Source organism: Arachis stenosperma, chromosome 9 (genome assembly GCF_014773155.1).
Source record: "Arachis stenosperma cultivar V10309 chromosome 9, arast.V10309.gnm1.PFL2, whole genome shotgun sequence".
NCBI lineage: Eukaryota > Viridiplantae > Streptophyta > Magnoliopsida > Fabales > Fabaceae > Arachis > Arachis stenosperma.
The window spans coordinates 159,724,451-159,745,469 of record NC_080385.1 but is presented as its reverse complement, the minus strand read 5'-3'; the positions used below and the strand labels follow the sequence as shown (position 1 = coordinate 159,745,469).

Sequence of the window (21,019 nt, the reverse complement as noted above, 5' to 3'; positions counted from 1 at the left end):
TATTTTTTAAAGATATTAAAATTACTAAAATTTTATATCTAAAGATTAAAATTTTAATTTTAATCTCTAATCACTAAATATAATACTCGGTTTCACTTTCAGTTACATTTCCAATTATGAAAAACAAACACAATCTTAAAGACATTTTTATGACCGTTTATTTTTAACAAAAATTATCTTGAGGCACTTCTAAATCTCATTAAAATCAAGTAATATAGCTTATTCGAACTCTATAAGCCGCTAAATACTAGTTAGGAAAAAAGTCTGGCCACAGTCATAGACCTCGTCCTTAAACTAAGTTACAATCGAACAAACAAATACTTCATAAAAAAGCAAACTATGATATAATGGGAGAAGTGATTGAGTGAAAGAAACTTATCATTTCAAGTATCGAAATTTTGAATCTATAAATTTTAGAATTTTTAATAAGTTATTTCATCTGTTAAAGTATTTTTTATGAAAGATTAATCACCCAATGATAAATAGTTTGAGAAAAAGTATAGATAAATAATATATATAGTGAACAATGTGAATAACAATTTAAAAAAAAGTAAAATTAAAATTAAAATTCAAATCTCTAATTAATTAAATAATTATTAACAGATTTTAAAAGTTGAAAATTTAGGATTAGCCGATTAACACTTAAATACATTCACACTATGCACGGTTATTTTTAATTACACCATAATCATGTTTCCAACGTCCGCGCCAGTTCCTCTCACGTCTACCACCATTACTTACGGTCGTCGCCAAAGACAGCTGGTGAGACATAGAATAACACCGCCGTTTTCCCTCCCTGTCGCACCTGCTTCTCCCCAAACCCCTTTCAATGCCGTCGTTGTTCATCCCACCAACCCTCTTATCGGTGTCGAATTCTCTCTCCTCGGACACCATCTTTGTCTCCGAATTCTTGTCGTTGTTGCTTCACCAAATACTTTTATTAACATGTTTGGGGTTGTATACGTGGCGCCGCTACTACTGCGTCATGATCCTTGGGCGGTGCTGCTGTTGTCTCGTCGCCGTCCTCGCTCCACCGCCATGATTTTTCTCCTCCTCCTCCTCCTCTTCTTTTTCCTCATATTTTCCTATTATGTATACTGATGGTTATTTTCATTTTAAAATAGATGTTCATTTAATTTAGATTAGATTTATGTAAATACAGTGAATTTTGCTAGATGTTCATTTTACTAAATATGTGGATAAATAGTTATTTTCATTTTAAACCGACGACTTAAAGAAAAAGAAGCTCGAAAACAGTGAGACTGACTAGTAAGAAAATGATGGACAGCACAATTAAAATTTAGATTTTTAATTAATTAAATAATTATTAACAGATTTTAAAATTAAAAAATCGGCAATTTAAAATTTCAAATTTTAATCATCCGTTGCTGATTTCAAAATTTTATAAATAAATTAAAAGGGTTTGTTTGCTACTTGATTTGGGTATTTTTTTATTTTTAGTGGGATAAAAAATTAGACTATTGTTTATATTATTTAGATTTACCGTTGTCTATCTGTTTTAACTTAATGGAAAAAAAAATATAAGTATCCAATAAAAATAAAAAAAGAACAATGTTTATAGAATAATAATTAATTTATATTATAATGACAGTAGAGCAAAATTACTTATATATTTTCTTATTTTATGATGCAATTAAAATAAGCAGATTGGGAGACAAAATTTTAATTGCTATATTAATTATAGTTATTATTAGTGTATAATTTGTTGTGCCAAAACTAATATTATTGAGGGATCATTTATTTTGGCAGCAATTTTTTATACATTTATTGCCAATTTTTATTTGACATTCATATATGGTCCAGCTGGAAGCATCTCTTGCATTGATTGCCTCAAGTGGAAGCTTGATTATGTTCTTAATTCTTAACGTGGCGTTATTGCAATCAAGCGATGTTTTGATTGTGATTATTTTACTTTAAGAGTTTGTGCTTGTCATTTCTTTTTAAGTTGTAAGCAAAGCACCAAAGAACTATAGTTATTGTCTTGAACACACTAATTAGAGTACGAACCACATATTATTTATTCCTTAGTTTTTTTTTATTGAAGATAGAGAGTTTTAAATTCATAATTTTTTAGGTAAATATAAAAAAATTATATCATTTAAACTATAATTCGTTGACTTATTTATTTCTTAGCTTGTCCATAGAAAGAATATAAATTTTAATAAGAGCAATTTTATATAATTAATAAAATTTATTATTATTTTAATATTTGATCAATATTTTATATACTAAATACTAAATATTAAAATATAAATACTAAGTAAATCTTAATTTTTTGATATTCTAATTTTTAATATATAATAGCTAGTTTAGTTGGTCAAACTCTTGATGCCATTCAACATAAAAGATGGAAAAAGTAATATAGATTTTTTTTTTAAATTAGAAATAAGATTCGAACCTATGATTTTTAGGTGAATATAAAAAAATTATATCATTTAAACTATAATTTATTTGTAATTAGTAAATTGATTCAATTATATATAGTTTAATAATAATATAATTGTTCATACCCTATTCCAACCAGATCCAAATAAACATAAAAAGCCCAATTCAAATATTGGCCTTCGCTACCAATCGACTTCCACAGAAGAGGTCGGATTCAATACAGACTACACCTCAAAGAAGTCGGGTTCGAAGGATAGTTGATAGATAACACTTATTTAAATAAGTAACCGTCCTTAAAATCTCTCATCTCAGGAACCATATATCAACTTCCCTAAAATAAAAGAACGGTTATCCCCCTTAAAAGGTAGAACTACTCCAATAGTAGTTATTGGTTCACCATTATAAATATACTGACACCCTTCAGGTATCTCTAAATTCCAATACTCTCAGTTTTTTTTTTATATGACCGTTAGCTTTCTCTCCGTACAATTTCTGCTCGTTCATCTTTCTACCTAGTCTCATGAGTGATTTAGGGAGGCCGGAACATACTCCGGTCGACCACCAACCAACGGAACAAGAACAAGACCTCCTCCAACGCAGTGTAAAAAAGGTCAGACAAGGTAACGAAGGTTTCACTGGAACTACTGCGCTCATCCCTCGGGTAGAAGACTGGATGCAGGAGGAGCCAGAACAAGCAAGGAAAACATATGCAAGCATGGTCAGGGGCTCATCCAGAGTAGGCGAAGCTGACCCCCTAGAAGAAGATCTTTTGGAAGATGAAGACAATAGAATGGACAGCGAGGAGAAAGAAGCCCCAACACCGGCAAAAGACAAGGCAAATGAGAACCAGAGCAACATAGAGAAGTCAGATATCACAGTGCAAGATATGGGGGAGGGACTATTTAACATCGTCATAAGTGAAAAGGTTGAAAGAGAATTATGGAAGCCATGGTGGAGATCACTGATTGTTAAACTGCTAGGAAGAAAGATAAGCTATGCTGTCATGAAAAGAAGGCTTGAGATCATGTGGGGCAGATTTGGAGGTATTGATGTTATCGACTTGGGAAACGATTTCTACCTCGTCAAGTTTTATGCTCAAGAAGACCTAGACCACGCTCTTCTTGACGGACCATGGAAAATATATGATCACTACCTAGCAGTCAGGCTCTGGGAACCAAACTTCAACACACTCTTAACTTTTATAGACAAGATAACAGCATGGATCAGACTTCCTGGCTTGCCCATAGAACTGTACAATGATAAAATTTTGAAAAAAAATAGGGGATCTGATTGGCAAGACATGCAAAGTTGACTATAACACTTCCAATCTATGCAGGGGTAAGTTTGCTAGATTATGTGTGGAAGTTGATCTAACCAAACCACTCTTGGGAGTATACATGATCAATGGTAAACTTTATCAGATTGAATACGAAGGAATACATCAGTTATGCTTCCTGTGTGGGAGAATAGACCATGAGCAAAAACAATGCACCCTAGGAAAAGATATAGACTCAGAGAGAGGACAGCACATACAGGTGAGAGACGAGAACCATAAAGAAACAAGCCGGCAGCAAGCTAAAGGACAAAACACTCGTGGAATGGATGCAAAGGAAGAGGAAGCAAGAAGAAAAGAGAAGGGCAAAGAAACACTACAACACACCAGCAACAACTTTGGTCCATGGATGATTGTCCAAAAACAAAGAAGATCTAGGAGAGAGCCAACAGAAGAAGGGAACAAAAACGGAGAAGGCACAAGCAAAGCAGCAGAAAAGGAGAAGAAAAATGAAAATTCATCCAGATTCAAGGTGCTAGAAGTAGAGGAGACCCAGCAAGAAGAGGAAGAACTACAACAAAGGGAGGAAGAAAGAGACACTAACAAGCAAACTACACACAAAGCAACCCCACAGAAAAACAAAGGAAAAAACCAAATGCAACAGAACCAGAAAAAACTAAAGGAAAACAACAACAACGGGACCCTCACTCAGAACTTACCGAAACAAACAGCACAGAGCAAAGGGAAAACAATAGGATCATATAAAGCAATTAAAATTACACAAGGAAAGACCTCCAGCCACAACCAAGAAGGACCAGTAAAGGAAACACACAGAGAAAACTGGAATGAGACAAATGATGACACACAAAGCACTGAACTAGAGGAGATACAATGCACAGAATTAAATTAGAATTTTATGGAAGAAGGGAGACCTCCTGATCCAGAAAAAGCAGATCGAAACCAGGAGGATAGCATGGAGACAGAGATGCAAAGAGAGATTGAAAACCTAATAGAAGGTGTGGACTTCGAAACACCATCTATTAGTGAGCCCAAAGACAATGAAGCTGTAGACATGCAACTACAATAAAAACCCCGTGAATATGTTTATCCTATCCTGGAATGTTAGAGGGGCGGCTAGTAGCGCTTTTAGACGCACTCTCAAAGAGTTACTTAAACAATACAAGGCTGAAATAGTGGTACTTATGGAAACCAGAATAAGTGGAGATAACGCTAGAAATGCTATTAGAAACTTGGGATTCAATCACTTCATTATAGAAGAAGCACAGGGTTTCGCTGGGGGTATATGGATTTGTTGGAACAATGACAACTTGAAGATAACCAAGTTGGAATCTCACTCTCAATACATTCACACCAAAATTGAGGCTCCGTACAAGGAGGAGTGTTATCTTACTGCTGTTTATGCGAGCCCTCAAGCTCAGAATCGCAGATCCCTTTGGCCCCTCCTCCAAAATATTGCAAATAGATTAGATAAGGCGTGGTTGCTCATTGGGGACTTTAATGAGATAAAGGATCCAACCGAAAAGAAAGGAGGGGGTGATACAAATAACACAGCTTGTAGAAAATTTAAGGAATGGATTAATCACTGTGGTCTTATTGACCTCGGTTTTATTGGGACACGATTCACATGGAGAGGACCAAAGCGTGAAGGACAAGACAGGGTGCTAAAAAGACTTGATAGAGCGCTGGCCAATTCAAAATGGAACTTAACCTATCAGAATGCTACGGTCCAGGTCCTTCCTAGGATTAATTCGGACCACCACCCCTTGCTCATATCAGACGGAGGAGAAAGCAGTAGAAGAGGAGATAGACCGTTCAGATTCGAACTTATGTGGTCCACCCACCCAGATTATGAGAACATCCTGCAACAACACTGGGACGAGGAAATGTCACTCCCGAGTAGCCTGAACAATATTCGGGAGGGGCTAATAAAATGGAATAAAGAAGTCTTTGGTAATATATTTAGAAAGAAAAGAAGAATTTTGAATAGACTGGCAGGAATTCAGAGGCACCATTCCTACGGAAACAACCCCTTCTTGGAACAACTTGAATCCTCCCTTCAAATGGAGCTGAATAAGATACTCGATAAAAAGGAAATATTTTGGCTTCAAAAATCCAGAGAACAGTGGATCACAGAAGGAGATAGAAATACAAAATTTTATCACAACAAGACTATTATCAGAAGAAGAAAAAACAAAATCCTGAAACTAAGAGACCAACAGGGACATTGGATTGAGGAGGAAACACAATTGAAAGAGCACATTGAAGAATACTTCATAAAGCTCTACAAAGAAGAGGTAAATAGTGTTTCTTTTGATTTAACTAACACATCACTACCTAATTTGGAACCATCTACATGCAGGATCTTGGAAACTACCCCTACAGATCAGGAAATCAAAGATGCACTTCAAAGTATAGGTTCCTTAAAAGCACCAGGAGAAGATGGTTTTCCAGTTGTATTCTATAAAAACAATTGGAGCCTACTACGAAAGAAGACGTGTGAACACATCAGAAGCTGCTGGAACAACCCGGACCTAATCAAAGAATCCAATTCTACTTTGTTGGCCCTCATTCCAAAAAATCAGCATCCGGAATTCATATCTCAATTTAGACCGATAGCTCTCTGCAACGTTCAGTACAAGATCCTCACCAAGATCATAGTTCAAAGATTAAAACCAATACTAAATGATAGGATCTCCCCCCACCAATCCAGCTTCATTCCGGGAAGAAACATACAAGACAACATAATGATAGCTAAAGAGATTATGCACTCGATGAGAAAGATGAGAGGAAAAAAAGGCTATATGGCAATTAAAATTGATTTTGAAAAGGCTTATGATAGAATCAGCTGGAACTTCATCAACCGAAGACTACTAGAATTTAATCTGCCAACAAAATTGATAAACATCATCATGAATGGAGTAAGATCAGTGAGCTACAAAGTTCTTTGGAATGGAAACAAGCTGCGTAGCTTCTCCCCTACTAGGGGAGTTCGACAAGGAGATCCAATTTCGCCCTATCTTTTTGTGATATGTATGGATAAACTATCCCAATACATAGAACAAGAAGTAGGAAAAGGAAATTGGAATCCCATTAGAGTGGGAAGAGACGGACCGGAAGTTTCACATTTGATGTTTGCAGATGATTTGTTACTTTTTACAGAGGCTTCCCCCGGCAAATCAGTAATATTAAGGAGATTCTAAAACTCTTTCATCAGGCAGCAGGCATAAAGGTCAACCAAGCTAAATCATCTATAGTGTTCTCTAAAAATGTCACAGCCCAAACAAAGAATGAAATTTTGAGAAGATCCGAGTTCAAGGAAAGAAATGCCCTAGGACGTTACCTTGGAGCGCTCATAAACAACAACAGAAGAGGAAAAGATAATTTTAAAACTATCATTGAGAGAGTTCAAAACAAGTTAAAGGGCTGGAAAAGCAAATGCCTATCCCTAGCTGGTAGAATTACTCTTGCCCAATCTGTCATAAGCCCAAGCGTCAATTTTGAGATGCAACATGGAAGAATCCCAAGGGGTGTATGCCTTGAAATTGAAAAACTACAAAGAGATTTCATCTGGGGTGATAATGAGAATCAAAGAAGGTTGCACCACATCAACTGAAAGACACTATGTGCTCCTAAACATGATGGAGGCCTTGGTCTAAGAAAACTCAAATCAATGAATGATGCCTTCCTTTTGAAAATCCTATGGCAACTCAGAGAAAGACCTAACACTCTCTGCTCAAAAGTCATATCTTATAAATATTGTAATGGTAATATTCATACAGCCCAACCAGTAGCAAGAAGCTCAGACTCACCTCTTTGGAAGGAATTGGTCAAATTATGGCCAACATACAAGGAGAATACCATCTGCATTATAGGAAATGGCTTGTCTACAAATTTCTGGCTTGATCCTTGGGTCGAAGGGACTGCAAACCTGTTAAGTGAAACAATGCAGAATATTACTGATCTTGAAAGCACTGTATGGGAATGGACAGACAATGAAGGAAACTGGGATAATAACAAATTGAGGAGATTTCTACCTGAAGAAGTTGTACACAAGATAACAGCCACCCTCCCACCTGCAGAGGAACATGGAGATGACAGAATAGGCTGGAGACACTCCGAGGATGGAAATTTCATGGTGGGAGCAACCTACAAAGCTTTGGAAAATTGGTCAAAACCAGAAGAGAATACCTGGAGCAAACTATGGAAATGGGAAGGCCCACAAAAGGCTAAGACTTTCATGTGGCAAGTCATGCACGGCAGAATCCTTACCAACCAGAGAAAAGCCAGGATGTTTGGGGGACTGGAGAGCTGCCAGATCTGCAATGGGCAAATTGAAGACATCGTTCATGCTCTCCGTAATTGTCCGAAAGTGTCCAGAGCTTGGATGAACCTAATAAAACCAGAAAATGCTCAAATTTTCTTCGGAACCAACAACCTTCAGGAATGGATTCACATAAACTTCAACAACAACCTGGGAGCAAACCAAAATATGAACTGGATAGATATGTTCAATATTGCTTGCTGGAACTTTTGGAGATGGCGAAATCGGGAGGTGCATGAAACTGGTTACCAAAGACCACCGGAAACACACATGGAGATCTTGAAAAGAGTAGAGACATGCCGAGAAGCTTTCAAGAAGAGAAGAAGAATAATGCAAGCTCATCGAAGAGAGGAAATAGCCATTAGATGGAACCCTCCCCCTATTGATTGGATTACCTTGAATTTGGATGGAGCCATGGAAAGGGGAACAGGGAGAGCAGGCTGTGGTGGACTCTTAAGGGATGGAAGGGGAAAATAGATTGGTGGGTTTTCCTACTTCACTGGGCGCTGTTCAGCATATAAGGCTGAGTTGTGGGGAGTTGCCAAAGGCTTGGAGATAGCCTGGACTATGGGAATTAGAAAATTGGTGGTGGAATGTGACTCACAAGTAGTAGTTTCAACTTTGAATGGGCAAAAAGATCTCAACAGACACCCAAATGCTCTGATTAGAAACATTAATATTTGGAGACAAAAGAATTGAAAAATTTGTTTTGTAAATATTTATAGAGAAGGCAATAGATGTGCTGATTACCTTGCTCGTAAAAGTTTAGATTTACAGTTAGGCCTTCACTTTTGGGACACACCTCCTAGAGAAGTGATTAGAGTGATTAGTCTTTTAACTGATGATGAACAAGGGGTCTCTATACCCCGTTTAGTTTGTACTTAGTCTCTTCTTTTTGGGCAGTTTAGCCCCGACACAAAACCGAAAAAAAAAAATTCCAATACTTTCTAAATTTGCTAAACCCTTTGCTAACTTAGGTATCGGAGTGTTTTTATAGGTATCACCCCATTCATTTATACATACAAATCGGACGGTGACTCATAGATACAAACTTAGTCGGAGATCACCACCACTCAACGTTTGGGCCTATCTTCTAAGGTCAATCTACCAAACTCAGATTACCCACGTAACAATTATATTAATATATATTTTATATTTAATATACATATATTCTTATATATAATTATAATAGATGACATAAATTATAATTAATAGAAATATAAATTTTTGTTTATATAAAATTATAATTATATTTATATTATTTAAGTCAATTCTTGAATTTAAACTGGTTCCTAAATTTTAGGCGAACTGAATTTAAATTTTACAAATAAACTCAATTATTAATAAAACGAATTTAATTTGTATGAATGGAATTTAAACTTAGCTTCACTCATCTCAACTCAGACTCACATCTAGCCATATTAGTAGTAACACACCATCTTTACCCATTTCTAAAAAGTTAGCCGAATGAAGGCGCGTTCAGTTTAATAATTTTGCAAATATATAAGTCATTGTCACCATAGACAGTCCATAGTAGGATACTATTTTACTTGGTCCACATTCAAAAGAGAAATTAATATCTTTTTTTTTTTCAAATGCGAAAGTGATAATATGACAAGGAAACCAAAAACGCTTTACTAACACCAAAGATCTGTTATTAAATATTAAATACTTGTAGAATAATTGATTTTTTTGCAATATATAATATAAAATGAAAGCAAATATGAGAAAGACGACGAGGTCCAGTGTGAATGGGGGAAAGAACCGGAAGGAAAGTCGTCCTTTTTGATCTAACGGCTGTGGTTCAAAGAAAAGGAATTAATGGTGGATCAGATGCCACGCCAAAGAAAAGGACACGTGGCGGAAGATTAGTTGGCCCGTCACGTCGGTGAAATAGAATATATAGTAGCGAAGATAAGCTTCCGTTATCAAAAAGTCAATAAAATCAGCACAAAAAAGCAAACCCTAGTTTTCTCTCTCTACGACTCATTAGAGAGAAATAGAGAGAGAAAGAGAAAGAAAGAGAGACTCAGATTCCTTTTTTCCTCTTTCTCAGCTCTTTCGTTTGTTCCCACTTTCGTTTCTAGGAAGTTGCAGAGCGAACTTGACCGAAACCAAATTCCCCAAAACCCACTCCTCCTTTTCTCATTTACCATTTCACAAAACAACCTTGTTTTTCTTTCTTATCAGGTATTTCCCCCTCTTTTTCTTGTTTTTCGTCTTCGTCTTCTTCGTCTTCGGATTTTTCATCGCGCTCTATTGAAATTCTGGGTCAAGATCTGTTTTTTCTCCTCTAATTGGTTTGGTTTCTCCGTAGCCTGCGGTTGTGGGTATCTAATTTCACGAGCCTCACACTACTCTTTGCTTTTGGCGTTTATTGTGTTTTGCCCCTATTTGATTATTGGATTAGATCTGATCATCCCTTATATGCTTAGGGTGATTTATGTTCTTGGAATACGACACCGATTGTGAAATCAGTTTTTCGGACTTTGTTTTGTTCCTTATTGTTTGATGATGTTTTGGGAGTTTTCTGGTTGATTTGGTGAGCACTATTGATGCCGCGGGATAGATCGTTTACCAACCCTATTGTTGACTTTATTTGGTGAATTTTGGTCTTGTTGACCACTCTGTGCCGGGTTTGGTGGTGGTTATTAGGTTAATATTTTACTCATTTTGGTGTTCTGCTTACTCTTCTTGCGTGTGGAATATTCTTGAAGTGATAATAGGGACTGATCTGGAAGCTTTTTCTGATTATGTGGCGAATTAGGTTTGGATCTGATAGAATTAAATTCCAGGGAGTTATGGTGTTAAATTTATGTGTTTTTGGCTTTGATAATTAGTTTCTGACACGGGAGACTTATGTTGTGTGTTTCAGGTTCCCACATCTTGTGTGATGTTGAAGTGAGGCTAAGGATAGAACTAAGTTTACTTGGATATTTGCGAACAAGCTTTATGGAAGATAGAGATATGCCTACGAATGCTTAATTCAGTGCAGGATATTTTTTAGCCAACTTCAATAATATCATTGAGGAATTTCTGTTGAATTTTAATAACTGAAGTGAAAGAAGGGTTTTTGACTTGTGAGATTTTTAAGCAAACTTTGGAATCATGCCTGTTTCAGGACATGAAGAGGTGTTTATTTCCTTTCTGATTTAACAGCTAACTACGATTAGAGAACCATTGCCAATTTGTACTATTTTGGATATTGATTACTTGATCTTCTATTGACAGACTGGGGTTAAATCCATTGCTGGGCAATTTAGTGGTTTAACTGCAGGTGTACCGATCAAGAAAAGGAGGTGGTTCCCTTTGAATCGGCCTTCATCGCCACTGACTGAAGAACCATGTTCTCTTACTGAAGAAACTGATTTGCAACGAAAAGAAAACTCGAGCAATTCCCAAGGATCTACTCTTTCGAACGCAACCGCCGCAGGGGCACCAATCAAGAAAAGGAGGTTTCCTTCTGTTCAAGCTTCGTCAGCTCCTCTGGAAGAGGGTTCGTTTCCAGAAGAAAGTGATATCTTGCGAAAGGAACATTCAAGCACATCACAGGGTTCAACTCTTTCTACCAGTACATCTGGATTATCTGATATTAATGGAATTGTCTTTGAAGACAAGAAAGCAAGTACTGATCTCACTCATGCTAAGACGGTGCAAACCGATTCTGGCCTCCTTAGGCCCAAACTTGAGGAACCGACTATTGCAACTCAATCAAGTACTTTGGATGTCATGGATAGCCTAGAGAAGGTGAAACTTAATGAAGGTTCTGATAAGAAATTGGGATCCCAGATGATTAAGGGAAATCCTGAACTCTTGTTGGCTGCAAAGCAAAGTCTAGCACTTAACATTGGAGCAGATATGAGCAAACAGAGTGTCCAAGACATATGTAAACAAGAGTATGCTATAGTTCCGGATAGTACTCATTTATCTTTAAGGTTAAAGGATCATGAGTTTCCAGCCCTTGGAAGTTCTGAAACTCACAACAGCAGTAAAATTGAGAAAGTGGAACCCGTCTCATTGGAGTTGTCTCTAAGCAAGGAAGAACACACTACTCAAAATTCAATTAGTGATGCTAAAATTAACAGTGACACACCTCGTGTTCATTCCAACAGGGCAAACTGGGATCTGAATACTACAATGGATGCGTGGGAAGAATCTGGGACTGATGCAAGTTCAGTTAAACCTTCTGTTGATGGGATGAAAGCTTCTGGTGGTGCCCTTGATGAAAAACAATTCATGTGCTCAACTGGAATGGTGCTACCAACAGGTGTTGAGTCTGTAAAGCAAACACTTGAAGAGAGTCAAAGGAAGTCTTTCATTATTTCTTCTGGTCCGTATGGACAGCATAAATTGGTCCTCCCACGGGATCTCTGTCTTACAACTTATCCTTCGAAATTTGCTGAGCTCTCTAGAGTATCTGTTACATTAAATCCAAGCAATGCTACTCCAACTGTGAGCTCGTCAAGTTTGATAGCTTCTGGTGATGTGAATGCTTCTAGTCTTAGGTCGGTAAAATCAGAACCATTTGATGAGAACTTGAAAAGGAATTTAAAGGAAGCTAATGCCAGTTCATTAGATAGTGTTTCCGTTAAACAAGAAATTGTTCAGCATTCCATTGTGGAGTCTTGTAAGTCTGTGCCTGTTGGCAATACAATGTTAGTTGATCCGAAGCTTGTTAAACCTGAACCCAGTCATGATGGTAATGATGAAAGACCAAAGGCATCAGAGGGTAAAACAGATCGGTTGGATAATGAGTTGTCACAAGGGTCAGATATTTGTTCTTCAGCTCTGGCAGTGCCAGTGCCAGTCACTTCCGAGGTGGCAAAAGTTCCTGCAGAGGCAGTTTGTCCTCCAATGAAACCTGTCTGCTCAGCAGACTTGAAATCTTGTTCAGCGCAGTTGACTACCCCCGAAAATGTAGTTAGCCACCAAGAAAATTGTACTTCTACCACTGAAGTTAATGTTCAGGAAGTATCTCCTGGTGCTTTGGCCGTGCAGGTTCCTTCAGAAACAGATATGAAACCTGTAGTCGATAATGGTACAGAACTCTCTGATGCTAGCACGAAGGATTCATTAATAACCAAAGAAGAAAATGCTGATAATCGTGATGGTTGCAGAGTGAAACTCATGAATGAGCCTACACCTCATCCACGAGACAGGGGTGATAGTTGTGTAAGTGATGAAGAAAAGATAACCTTATCAACCGATATGATGGAGGATGATCCTTACGGTTCTGATTATGATTCTGATGACAATCGTGCTGTGAATGTTCCTGTTGATACTGAACAGTACGCTGAAGATGATGATTATGAAGATGGTGAGGTCCGAGAACCTCTGCAGCAATCCACTGCCCAAGACACCATATGCGAGGTAAGAGAAGTAGAACATCCTGACTCTAATAATTTTGGAAATAGACAGATGGAGGAAGGGGGTGTGATTGGTGATTGTCCTACCTTATCTCATGCTGTGGAGGATGACAAGACAGCTGTAACCCATGGTGAGGTAAAGGTTGGTGAAGATGGGGTGGACATTGAAATGCTTGAGAGGTCAGCTAAGGTCGTTGATAAAATTGTGTGCATGCAAGAGTCGGTGGATAATGAAAAGCCAAATATTGCCTCTGATGGGAAGCAACTGGTTAACCTTATGCAAACGAAACCGCTAGATCTTTCAGATAGGCAAAATGCATCTAAAACCGTGGAGATGGAATTATGCTCCTTCCAAGGTACTGCAAACAATGGGGAAGAAGCTGTTCAGTGTGCCAATGAGGTTGTAAAGACAGCTGACACTGTTAGACAAATTGATTTAGATTTGCCAAAGATGGAAGTGTTTGCAAATGCTGATGATGCAAGCAAAGATGTTAATAATGGTGGTAACCAAGGAAGAATCATTGATCTCTCCCGAGCTGCTAGCTCTTCATCCCCTAGTAAAACTAGGTCTATATCAGGAAGGTCATTGCCATCACGGGGAGGTAGAGATGTATTATCCGACACCCTGGATGGTGACAAGCTACCACGAGTAAGGTATGCATTTTATTCTCATCTGGATGTCTTTTGTTGGTCGAGTTTGTTCTTTTCCTTTAAAGTCTTATTTTTCCCTCCTTTATTCCTGTTTTGATATTTCAGAGATGATGTTTATATTGATGCACCTCGCAAATTCTCTAGAGAAAGACACCAAGATATATCCCCTAGAAATTCTAGAATGAATTTTGTGCGTGGTAGAGGAAGGGTTAATAATCGAATGGATACACTCCGTGGGGATTGGGAATCTGACCGGGAATTTTCTGGTGAGTTCTACAATGGTCCAGGTCAGTTCCGTGGCCCCAGAAAATATGCATCTGCTATTGCCGATAGTGATATGGAGTTCAATAATGTTGCTCCTGATGGCTCGTATGTTGGGCATGGTCGGATGGGAAGAAAACCATTGAATGATGGTTCATATATTCCGCCAAGGAGGCGCTCTCCAGGAGGAAGAGATGGCATCCAAATGGGTCATAGAATACCAAGAAACGTTAGTCCAAGTAGGTGCATTGGAGGTGATGGTTCAGAGATGGTTGGCATGAGGCACAGTGAGAAATTTATGAGAAATTTCCCTGATGACACTATAGATTCTATGTTCACACGTCCCCAACCGTTTGATGGACTGGATGGTCGGTTTACTAGAGGGAATAGGAACTTCTCTTCAATGCAGAGAAGGGGTCTTCCACGGATGCGTTCCAAGTCTCCCATCAGATCAAGGAGTCGCTCACCTGGTCCATGGTCTTCTCCAAGGAGGAGGTCTCCTAGAAGAAGATCCCCAGATGGGTTTGGTGGGCATCCAGAATTAGGCCACAGAAGATCTCCATTATACAGGGTTGACAGGATGAGGTCCCCTGAGCGCCCTGTTTTTGGTGAGAGAGTGGTGCGTAGGCATGGTTCCCCATCCTACATGTCGAGACCTTCTAATGACATTAGGGACATTGATTCTGCAAGAGATCATGGTCATCCGAGGTCTGTCATGTCCAACAGGAGTCCGTCTGGCCGGATTTTAGTTAGGAACAGGAGATTTGATGTTGTGGATCCCCGCGATCGTGCAGACAATGATGACGACTTCTTTGGGGGTCCTATGCATTCTGGTAGGATACTTGAGCTTAACAATGAAGGAAATGGTGAGGAGAGGAGGAGGTTTGGTGAGAGACGAGGACCTGTTCGTTCTTTCAGGCCACCTTACAATGGTAATGTTAATGAGAACTTTCACCTTAATGCTGAGGAGGGGCCTAGACATTATAGATTCTGTTCTGAAGACTCGGACTTTCATGAAAGAGGCAACGCCATGAGGGAAAGAGACTTCGACAGAAGAATTAAGGGGCGGCCAGGAAATGTGCCGCCACCTAGAAGAACAAGAAACATGGATGAGCAGGAAGATAACTTCAGGCATGGTGGTGGACAGGTTTGGAGTGATGATAGTTTTGACGACATATCACGAGTAAAGAGGAAAAGATTTTGATTCTCCCTCCTCTCCCTCTTAATTTATTTTATGGTTAGACGAGTCACCTGCTGAATGCATGAATGCTTTGCTGGGTGTTAAATATTGGAATTTGTATTGCAGGTTTTTCCACCTACAGAATTAGATTTAGATTTTGTGATAATAAATAGTATCCTTTTAGTTTTTCCCCCTTACTGCTGCTGCCTCAAGCTCTGGTTTAGAGAGCAGAGATGAAAGTAATGGTTGGTTGTAAAAGCTGTGTGAAGTGACCAGATTTTAGTGCAAGGAATTGTGAAATGAATGAAGGTTGCTTCTCAAAAATAAATTCTCGGTTGTGCGCGGGGCAAAAGTGCCCACAGGCTTATAAGGGAATGGATCAAATCAAATCAATAATCGCCAAAAAGAGTAATAAAAGGAATGGAAAGTACAACACACTTATGCTCTTTTAATAATACACTATAACACTATGACGCCCTGCCTCGGATGCTCACTGCCGACTAATGGGTCTAGTTAGGACAACTAAACAGGTCATAGTCACCAATCAGCATAATGGTGGTTCGTAACAACTAAGGTGTTATTGATGCCGTCCAAGACATTCTGTCTTGTGCTACAGTACATGATTTCACAATTCTTTTTCTTTCGTGTGCTTACTTGGACGGTGGCCTGTGTTACCAAACTAGTAAAAGAAAAATAAAACAGCTGCAGCTTTTAGAGCAGTACACATTTCCCTTTCAATGAATGAGTAAATGAGTACGTGATAAACTTATACTTTGCTAATCAGACTGGCCTCGTAATCTTATATCATTCTAAAAATATATGCAATCACTTTTAGACATTGGTCAAAGTGTTGAAATTTGAAAAACTAACATAAATCTAGATATTTAAAGGATTTAGTTAAGGCATATTATTAGGAATTTTTTATTTTAATAAATACATAATAAATCTCTTACTTTAATAAATATATTGAAATTTTAAGTTGTATTTTAGTTAGTATCTTAACATGTGTCTCATTGTCTGAAGACACAAAACGCATATTTTAAAATAATAAGATGCTGTAAATTACTAAATAAAAGTTGACACATTGATTTCTAGTGGTTAATCTTTATTTCATTTAGCTCATTTAACGTGTTCAATATATATTTTAGGATTTAGCTAATATGTGTTTTAAAGATAAATGATAAATTTATTATTATTAAATAATTTTAAATATTTTATTTAATAAATATAAAATAAATATATTAAAATTTTAAATTTTTAATAAAAAAATTTTTATTTTATAATTTTAATATGTATTTTTAGTATCCATGATAGATCAATCTTATATTATTGAAGTTTGAGATTATAAGATTTATTGAATGATGAGATTAACTTAGCCAGAGACATTGATTAATGCATGGATTTAATTTAACATTAATTGAAATACACCAGCACACATCCCCACACACAGAAAAAAGGTTCGTTTATAAATTATAACACATGCTTTCTAATTTGAGTTTTGGAAAAACTCTATATTCATGTATTTTTTATATGGTTATTAATCAAGTAATTTTTTTTACATACGCTTTCTCCATTCTTCATTCATTTGTTATACACTCGTTTGTTATACACGCGCTACATATAACGTGCTGCAACTTAAAACTTTGCTCAATGTATATCTTTTGCTGCAACGTAAACCTCCTTCTTCTTCTCTGCTCGCGTTTTTTCTTATTGATCTGCATTGTCTTCGTCGTTCTCCTTTGGTTGCGTTTATCTTCTCGTTTTCTTATTTCGATCTGGTTATGTTGCATTTATCTTCTTTCTATTCTTCTTCGTTTTTTTCTTCAATCTGCATTTCTGAATCGAAACAATAAATAACTTAACTTCAAATCAGGAGAGCGATTTGGATTACTCTTCTGAAACGAATCAAATTGACAAAGTTTGGATTATTCAATTTTGAATCGAATTGAATGGAATGCAAATGCTAATTTGAATTGAATTAAATGGACGGAGGTGTACTGAATTGAATTGAATTGAATTGATAATATGTAAATTGCAGGCAGAGTTATTTGAATTTGATTTTATATAATGGATCATGTTTCGTTCACTCAATATTATATACTTGTTTCACCATGAGTACTGTGTCGGTTCACCATGAGTACTGTGTTCGGTTCACCATGAATACTGTGTTCAGTTCATTCTGCAGAAAGCTGTTTGAATTTGATTTTATATAATGGATTATGTTTCGTTCACTCAATACTATACAATTGTATTATGTTCGGTTCACCATGAGTACTGTGTTCAGTTCACCATGAGTACTGTATTCGGTTTATTCTACATTATTCAAAACTCTTCTTCCTCACCTTCTACTGCTTCTTCACCAGAGAGAGAATGAGAAAAAGACAAAAAAATACAGCAGCAACAACAACAAAAGAATGATGATAAGGAGAAAACACGTGAAGAAAAAGGAACGCGAAAGCTGCTTGAATTTGATTTTATATAATGGATTATGTTTCATTCACTCAGTACTATACAATTGTATTGTGTTCGATTCACCATGAGTATTGTGTTCGGTTCATTCTGCACTATTCAAAACTCTTCTTCTTCACCTTCTACTGCTTCTTCACCAGAGAGAGAAGGAGAAAAAGACAAAAAATACAGTAGCAACAACAACAAAAGAATGACTACAAGGAGAAAACACGTGAAGAAGAAGGAACGCGAAAAAGGAGGAGAAGGAGGAACGCGAAGAAGAAGGTAAAGAAGAAGAATACGCTCCGTGCGTAAACGAGCGTGAGAAGAAGCGCGGGAAGAGAAGAAGAAGCGTAGGGGAGAAGAAGCGCTGGGCAAGAGCGATTTTGTGTGTGTTGAACACGTATATTTTACGTTTCATTTAATGGTATTAGATTTTTTTTGTGTTGGGCCAACTTAATTACATAATTACATGGATGTGTATCATCTCCATTTTAATTTTAACTATATGTATATTAAAAATTATTTATTTTATATATACTCATGCTTACACTTTATAGTTTTTATCTCTTTTGAAGTATGTTTTTTATATATGATTGGTGAATATCATTTTTTTATATTGTTCAAATGTGGCCCATTTATTTATTACTTTACAAATCAATCAATATTTCGTTGAAAAAAAAACTGATATAATAATTAATTTTTTATATGTATAATTGTTTTAAACTAAATTGTCAGAATTATATTTTTTCCTTTTTCAATTAGGGTTGGCAATAAATAGGATAGAGTCTGGATTTTATCTTAATTTTATTTGCGGATTAAAAATTATTTTAAAACTTAACTTTATCCTATCAGTAGGTTTCTATCAGTAGGTTGAAATTTTTTATTTCTAACCCTACATACATTCTAAAATTCTTAACCTTATCCTATCCGAAATTACTCGCAAAAAAAAAATTAAAATTTCAACTAAATAAAAAGTTCAATAATTTCATATTTCATACGTATTAATAAAATAAAAAAATTAAGTTCAAATTAAAATTAAAAACAATAAAAATTTAAAGCAATTCAATATAAAATTACAAATAGCATTGATCATCAAGTTTTTAATAAAAGTAAAATAATACAAATAAAAATAAATGTCTTGTCATTCTCCTTCTAACTCCAAATTCTTACAACATTAGTCTTTAAATAATAAACGTACTATATTAATAATTTAAATAATTAGTTTAATAGTTACTTAAGCTTTTATAAGAAAAAAGTTGTAGATTCAATACTCACTTTCTTCACTGTATATATAATTTTTAAATATATATTACAAACTAACTCTACATGTAACTTACCCTACCCTTCTCAAAACCAACCCCCTTTTTTTCTCTTACTTTTCACATTTTTCATTAATCTTCCTTTGTTAATAATTCATAAGTATGTTGCTGTTTATTTCGGTACTAAAAGTCTCTGATATGGATTGTGAGATGAATCGAAAACTTGCGAATCGAGGTAGTTGTCGGATCGTCTTTTTGGAGCGGCGGAGGATGGTACCTATAAAGACACTTCGACGCCTAAGTCAGAATGGATCTAAGAGGTATAAAGTGTGTGTAATGAGTGAATATCTGAGGAGGTCTCTGGCTCTTCTTTATATAACTGGTGGTAGTTATCTCATCTTATCTGGCTAAGATAAAAGAGATATTTGAATTCAAATGTTAGTTAGAAATTGTAGAGCCAGTTTAGACGATCATCATCTTATCTTACCAGGCTAAAATAAGGGAGGTATTTGAATTCGAATGTTACTTCAGGATACTGGAAGTTATTGATCCGTCTTTGGACCGTGAGGATGACCCAATCTTAGGATTGTTAGATTTGGTGACCATTCCAAAGAAGGACTTGGAAATTAGGTCTGGAACATGTGTCCCTAGATCATGAGAGCATGCTTGCTTGGTCTCAATATTGAATTGTTGGGGTGTCCAGTTTTCTATAGTTCAGAAGACTGTGAGGGGCTTGAAAAGGACGTGACGTCATCCTGTGCCAATTGGCGGGATGTTGGTGAGTTTCGCTTTTCGCGAGTTGGAAAGTCATTAGTTTAAACCTTAACGCCGCTTTCGTTGACGAATTTGGTTTTCAGTTTTCTATTCTCGGGATGCGGTGAGGGGGCTTGCAAAGGGTGTGATGTCATCCTGTGCCGATTCGCGGGATGTTGGTGAGTTCGACTTTTCGCGAGTTGGAATACCGTTAGCTCATGCTTGTTTTTGTGTGTCCTTTTTGGGCCGTTATTATGAACTTATTTTAGACCTCTTGGTGTGCCGATTTCTATACTTTGCTTATTTAGCTTGTTTGGATATTCGTTTTGTTGGTCTCAGAGGTGATCGATTTCTAATGGTAGCTATTTAACTTATTTGGATATCCGCTTTGTTGGCTTTGCGAGTGATCGATCCCCAGGTCACCTTTTTTGGTATTTGGATATCTGTTTTATTTAGATATCCGTTCTGTTAGCCTCGGAGTGATCGATTCTCGGGTAACCATTTGGATATCCGTTTTGTTGGCCTCGGGATGATCAATTCTTGAACAACCGTTTTATTTTTTGGATATTCGTTTTGTTAGTCTCGGAGTGATCGATCTCCAAGAGTAGCCGCGTTTAGTTCGTGCTATCGTACGGGACAATACTTTTGAAAAAATAAATTTCATTTGTGGTTTGGGTCTCGTTAAAACCTCCCGATGTGGGTCGGAAAGAGTCTCCCGTAGAAAATATACGATTAAACAACTTAAGCAATAAATGAAAGTGAACAAAGAAAGAAAAAGTTAAAAGGTAAAGAGATAGTCCTAAACGACCTTGATCTTGTTACTTTGGAAGAATGTTTCTACGTATAGTAACGTCGTAAGTTGGTGGCATTTCAGGATCTCGGGAGCTTGTCCCGTCTAGTGTTTTGAGTCTGTAGGATCTATTTCCGATTAGTCTTGATTCGGTAGAGACCCTCCCAGTTGGACGTGAGTTTTCCTTCTCCAGAAGTGTGGGGACCGGTGTCATTTCGTCATAATTTACCATTCAATTCAATCAGTTAATAATTAATAAAAGTTCGCATTCTTTTCTTTTCTTTTCT

At 36.8% G+C, this 21,019-nt stretch overlaps 2 protein-coding genes across 2 annotated transcripts; both read left to right on the top strand.

Moving 5' to 3' along the window:
• Positions 1-2,926: 2,926 nt before the first annotated feature.
• LOC130950323 (uncharacterized) lies at positions 2,927-4,589 on the top strand. Its single transcript, XM_057878831.1, has 2 exons — positions 2,927-3,657; positions 3,743-4,589. The coding sequence occupies exons 1-2, from the start codon at positions 2,927-2,929 to the stop codon at positions 4,587-4,589; spliced, it is 1,578 nt and encodes a 525-aa protein (XP_057734814.1).
• Positions 4,590-9,946: 5,357 nt separating this feature from the next.
• On the top strand, positions 9,947-16,265 carry LOC130950558 (uncharacterized). The gene is made up of 4 exons (XM_057879089.1): positions 9,947-10,211; positions 10,897-11,153; positions 11,253-14,041; positions 14,144-16,265. Exons 2-4 carry the CDS (start codon positions 11,130-11,132, stop codon positions 15,501-15,503), a joined length of 4,173 nt encoding a protein of 1,390 aa, XP_057735072.1. The 5' UTR covers positions 9,947-10,211; positions 10,897-11,129; the 3' UTR covers positions 15,504-16,265.
• The last annotated feature ends 4,754 nt before the right edge of the window (positions 16,266-21,019 follow it).

Excerpts from the sequence above, each read along its gene's own strand:
- LOC130950323 (XM_057878831.1), top strand. The coding sequence starts at position 2,927 with ATGAGTGATTTAGGGAGGCCGGAACATACTCCGGTCGACCACCAACCA. Across the intron at positions 3,658-3,742 it reads CCTGGCTTGCCCATAGAACT|GGGTAAGTTTGCTAGATTAT; the intron begins GTACAATGATAA and ends CAATCTATGCAG.
- LOC130950558 (XM_057879089.1), top strand. The coding sequence starts at position 11,130 with ATGCCTGTTTCAGGACATGAAGAG. Across the intron at positions 11,154-11,252 it reads CTGTTTCAGGACATGAAGAG|ACTGGGGTTAAATCCATTGC; the intron begins GTGTTTATTTCC and ends TTCTATTGACAG. Across the intron at positions 14,042-14,143 it reads GACAAGCTACCACGAGTAAG|AGATGATGTTTATATTGATG; the intron begins GTATGCATTTTA and ends TTGATATTTCAG.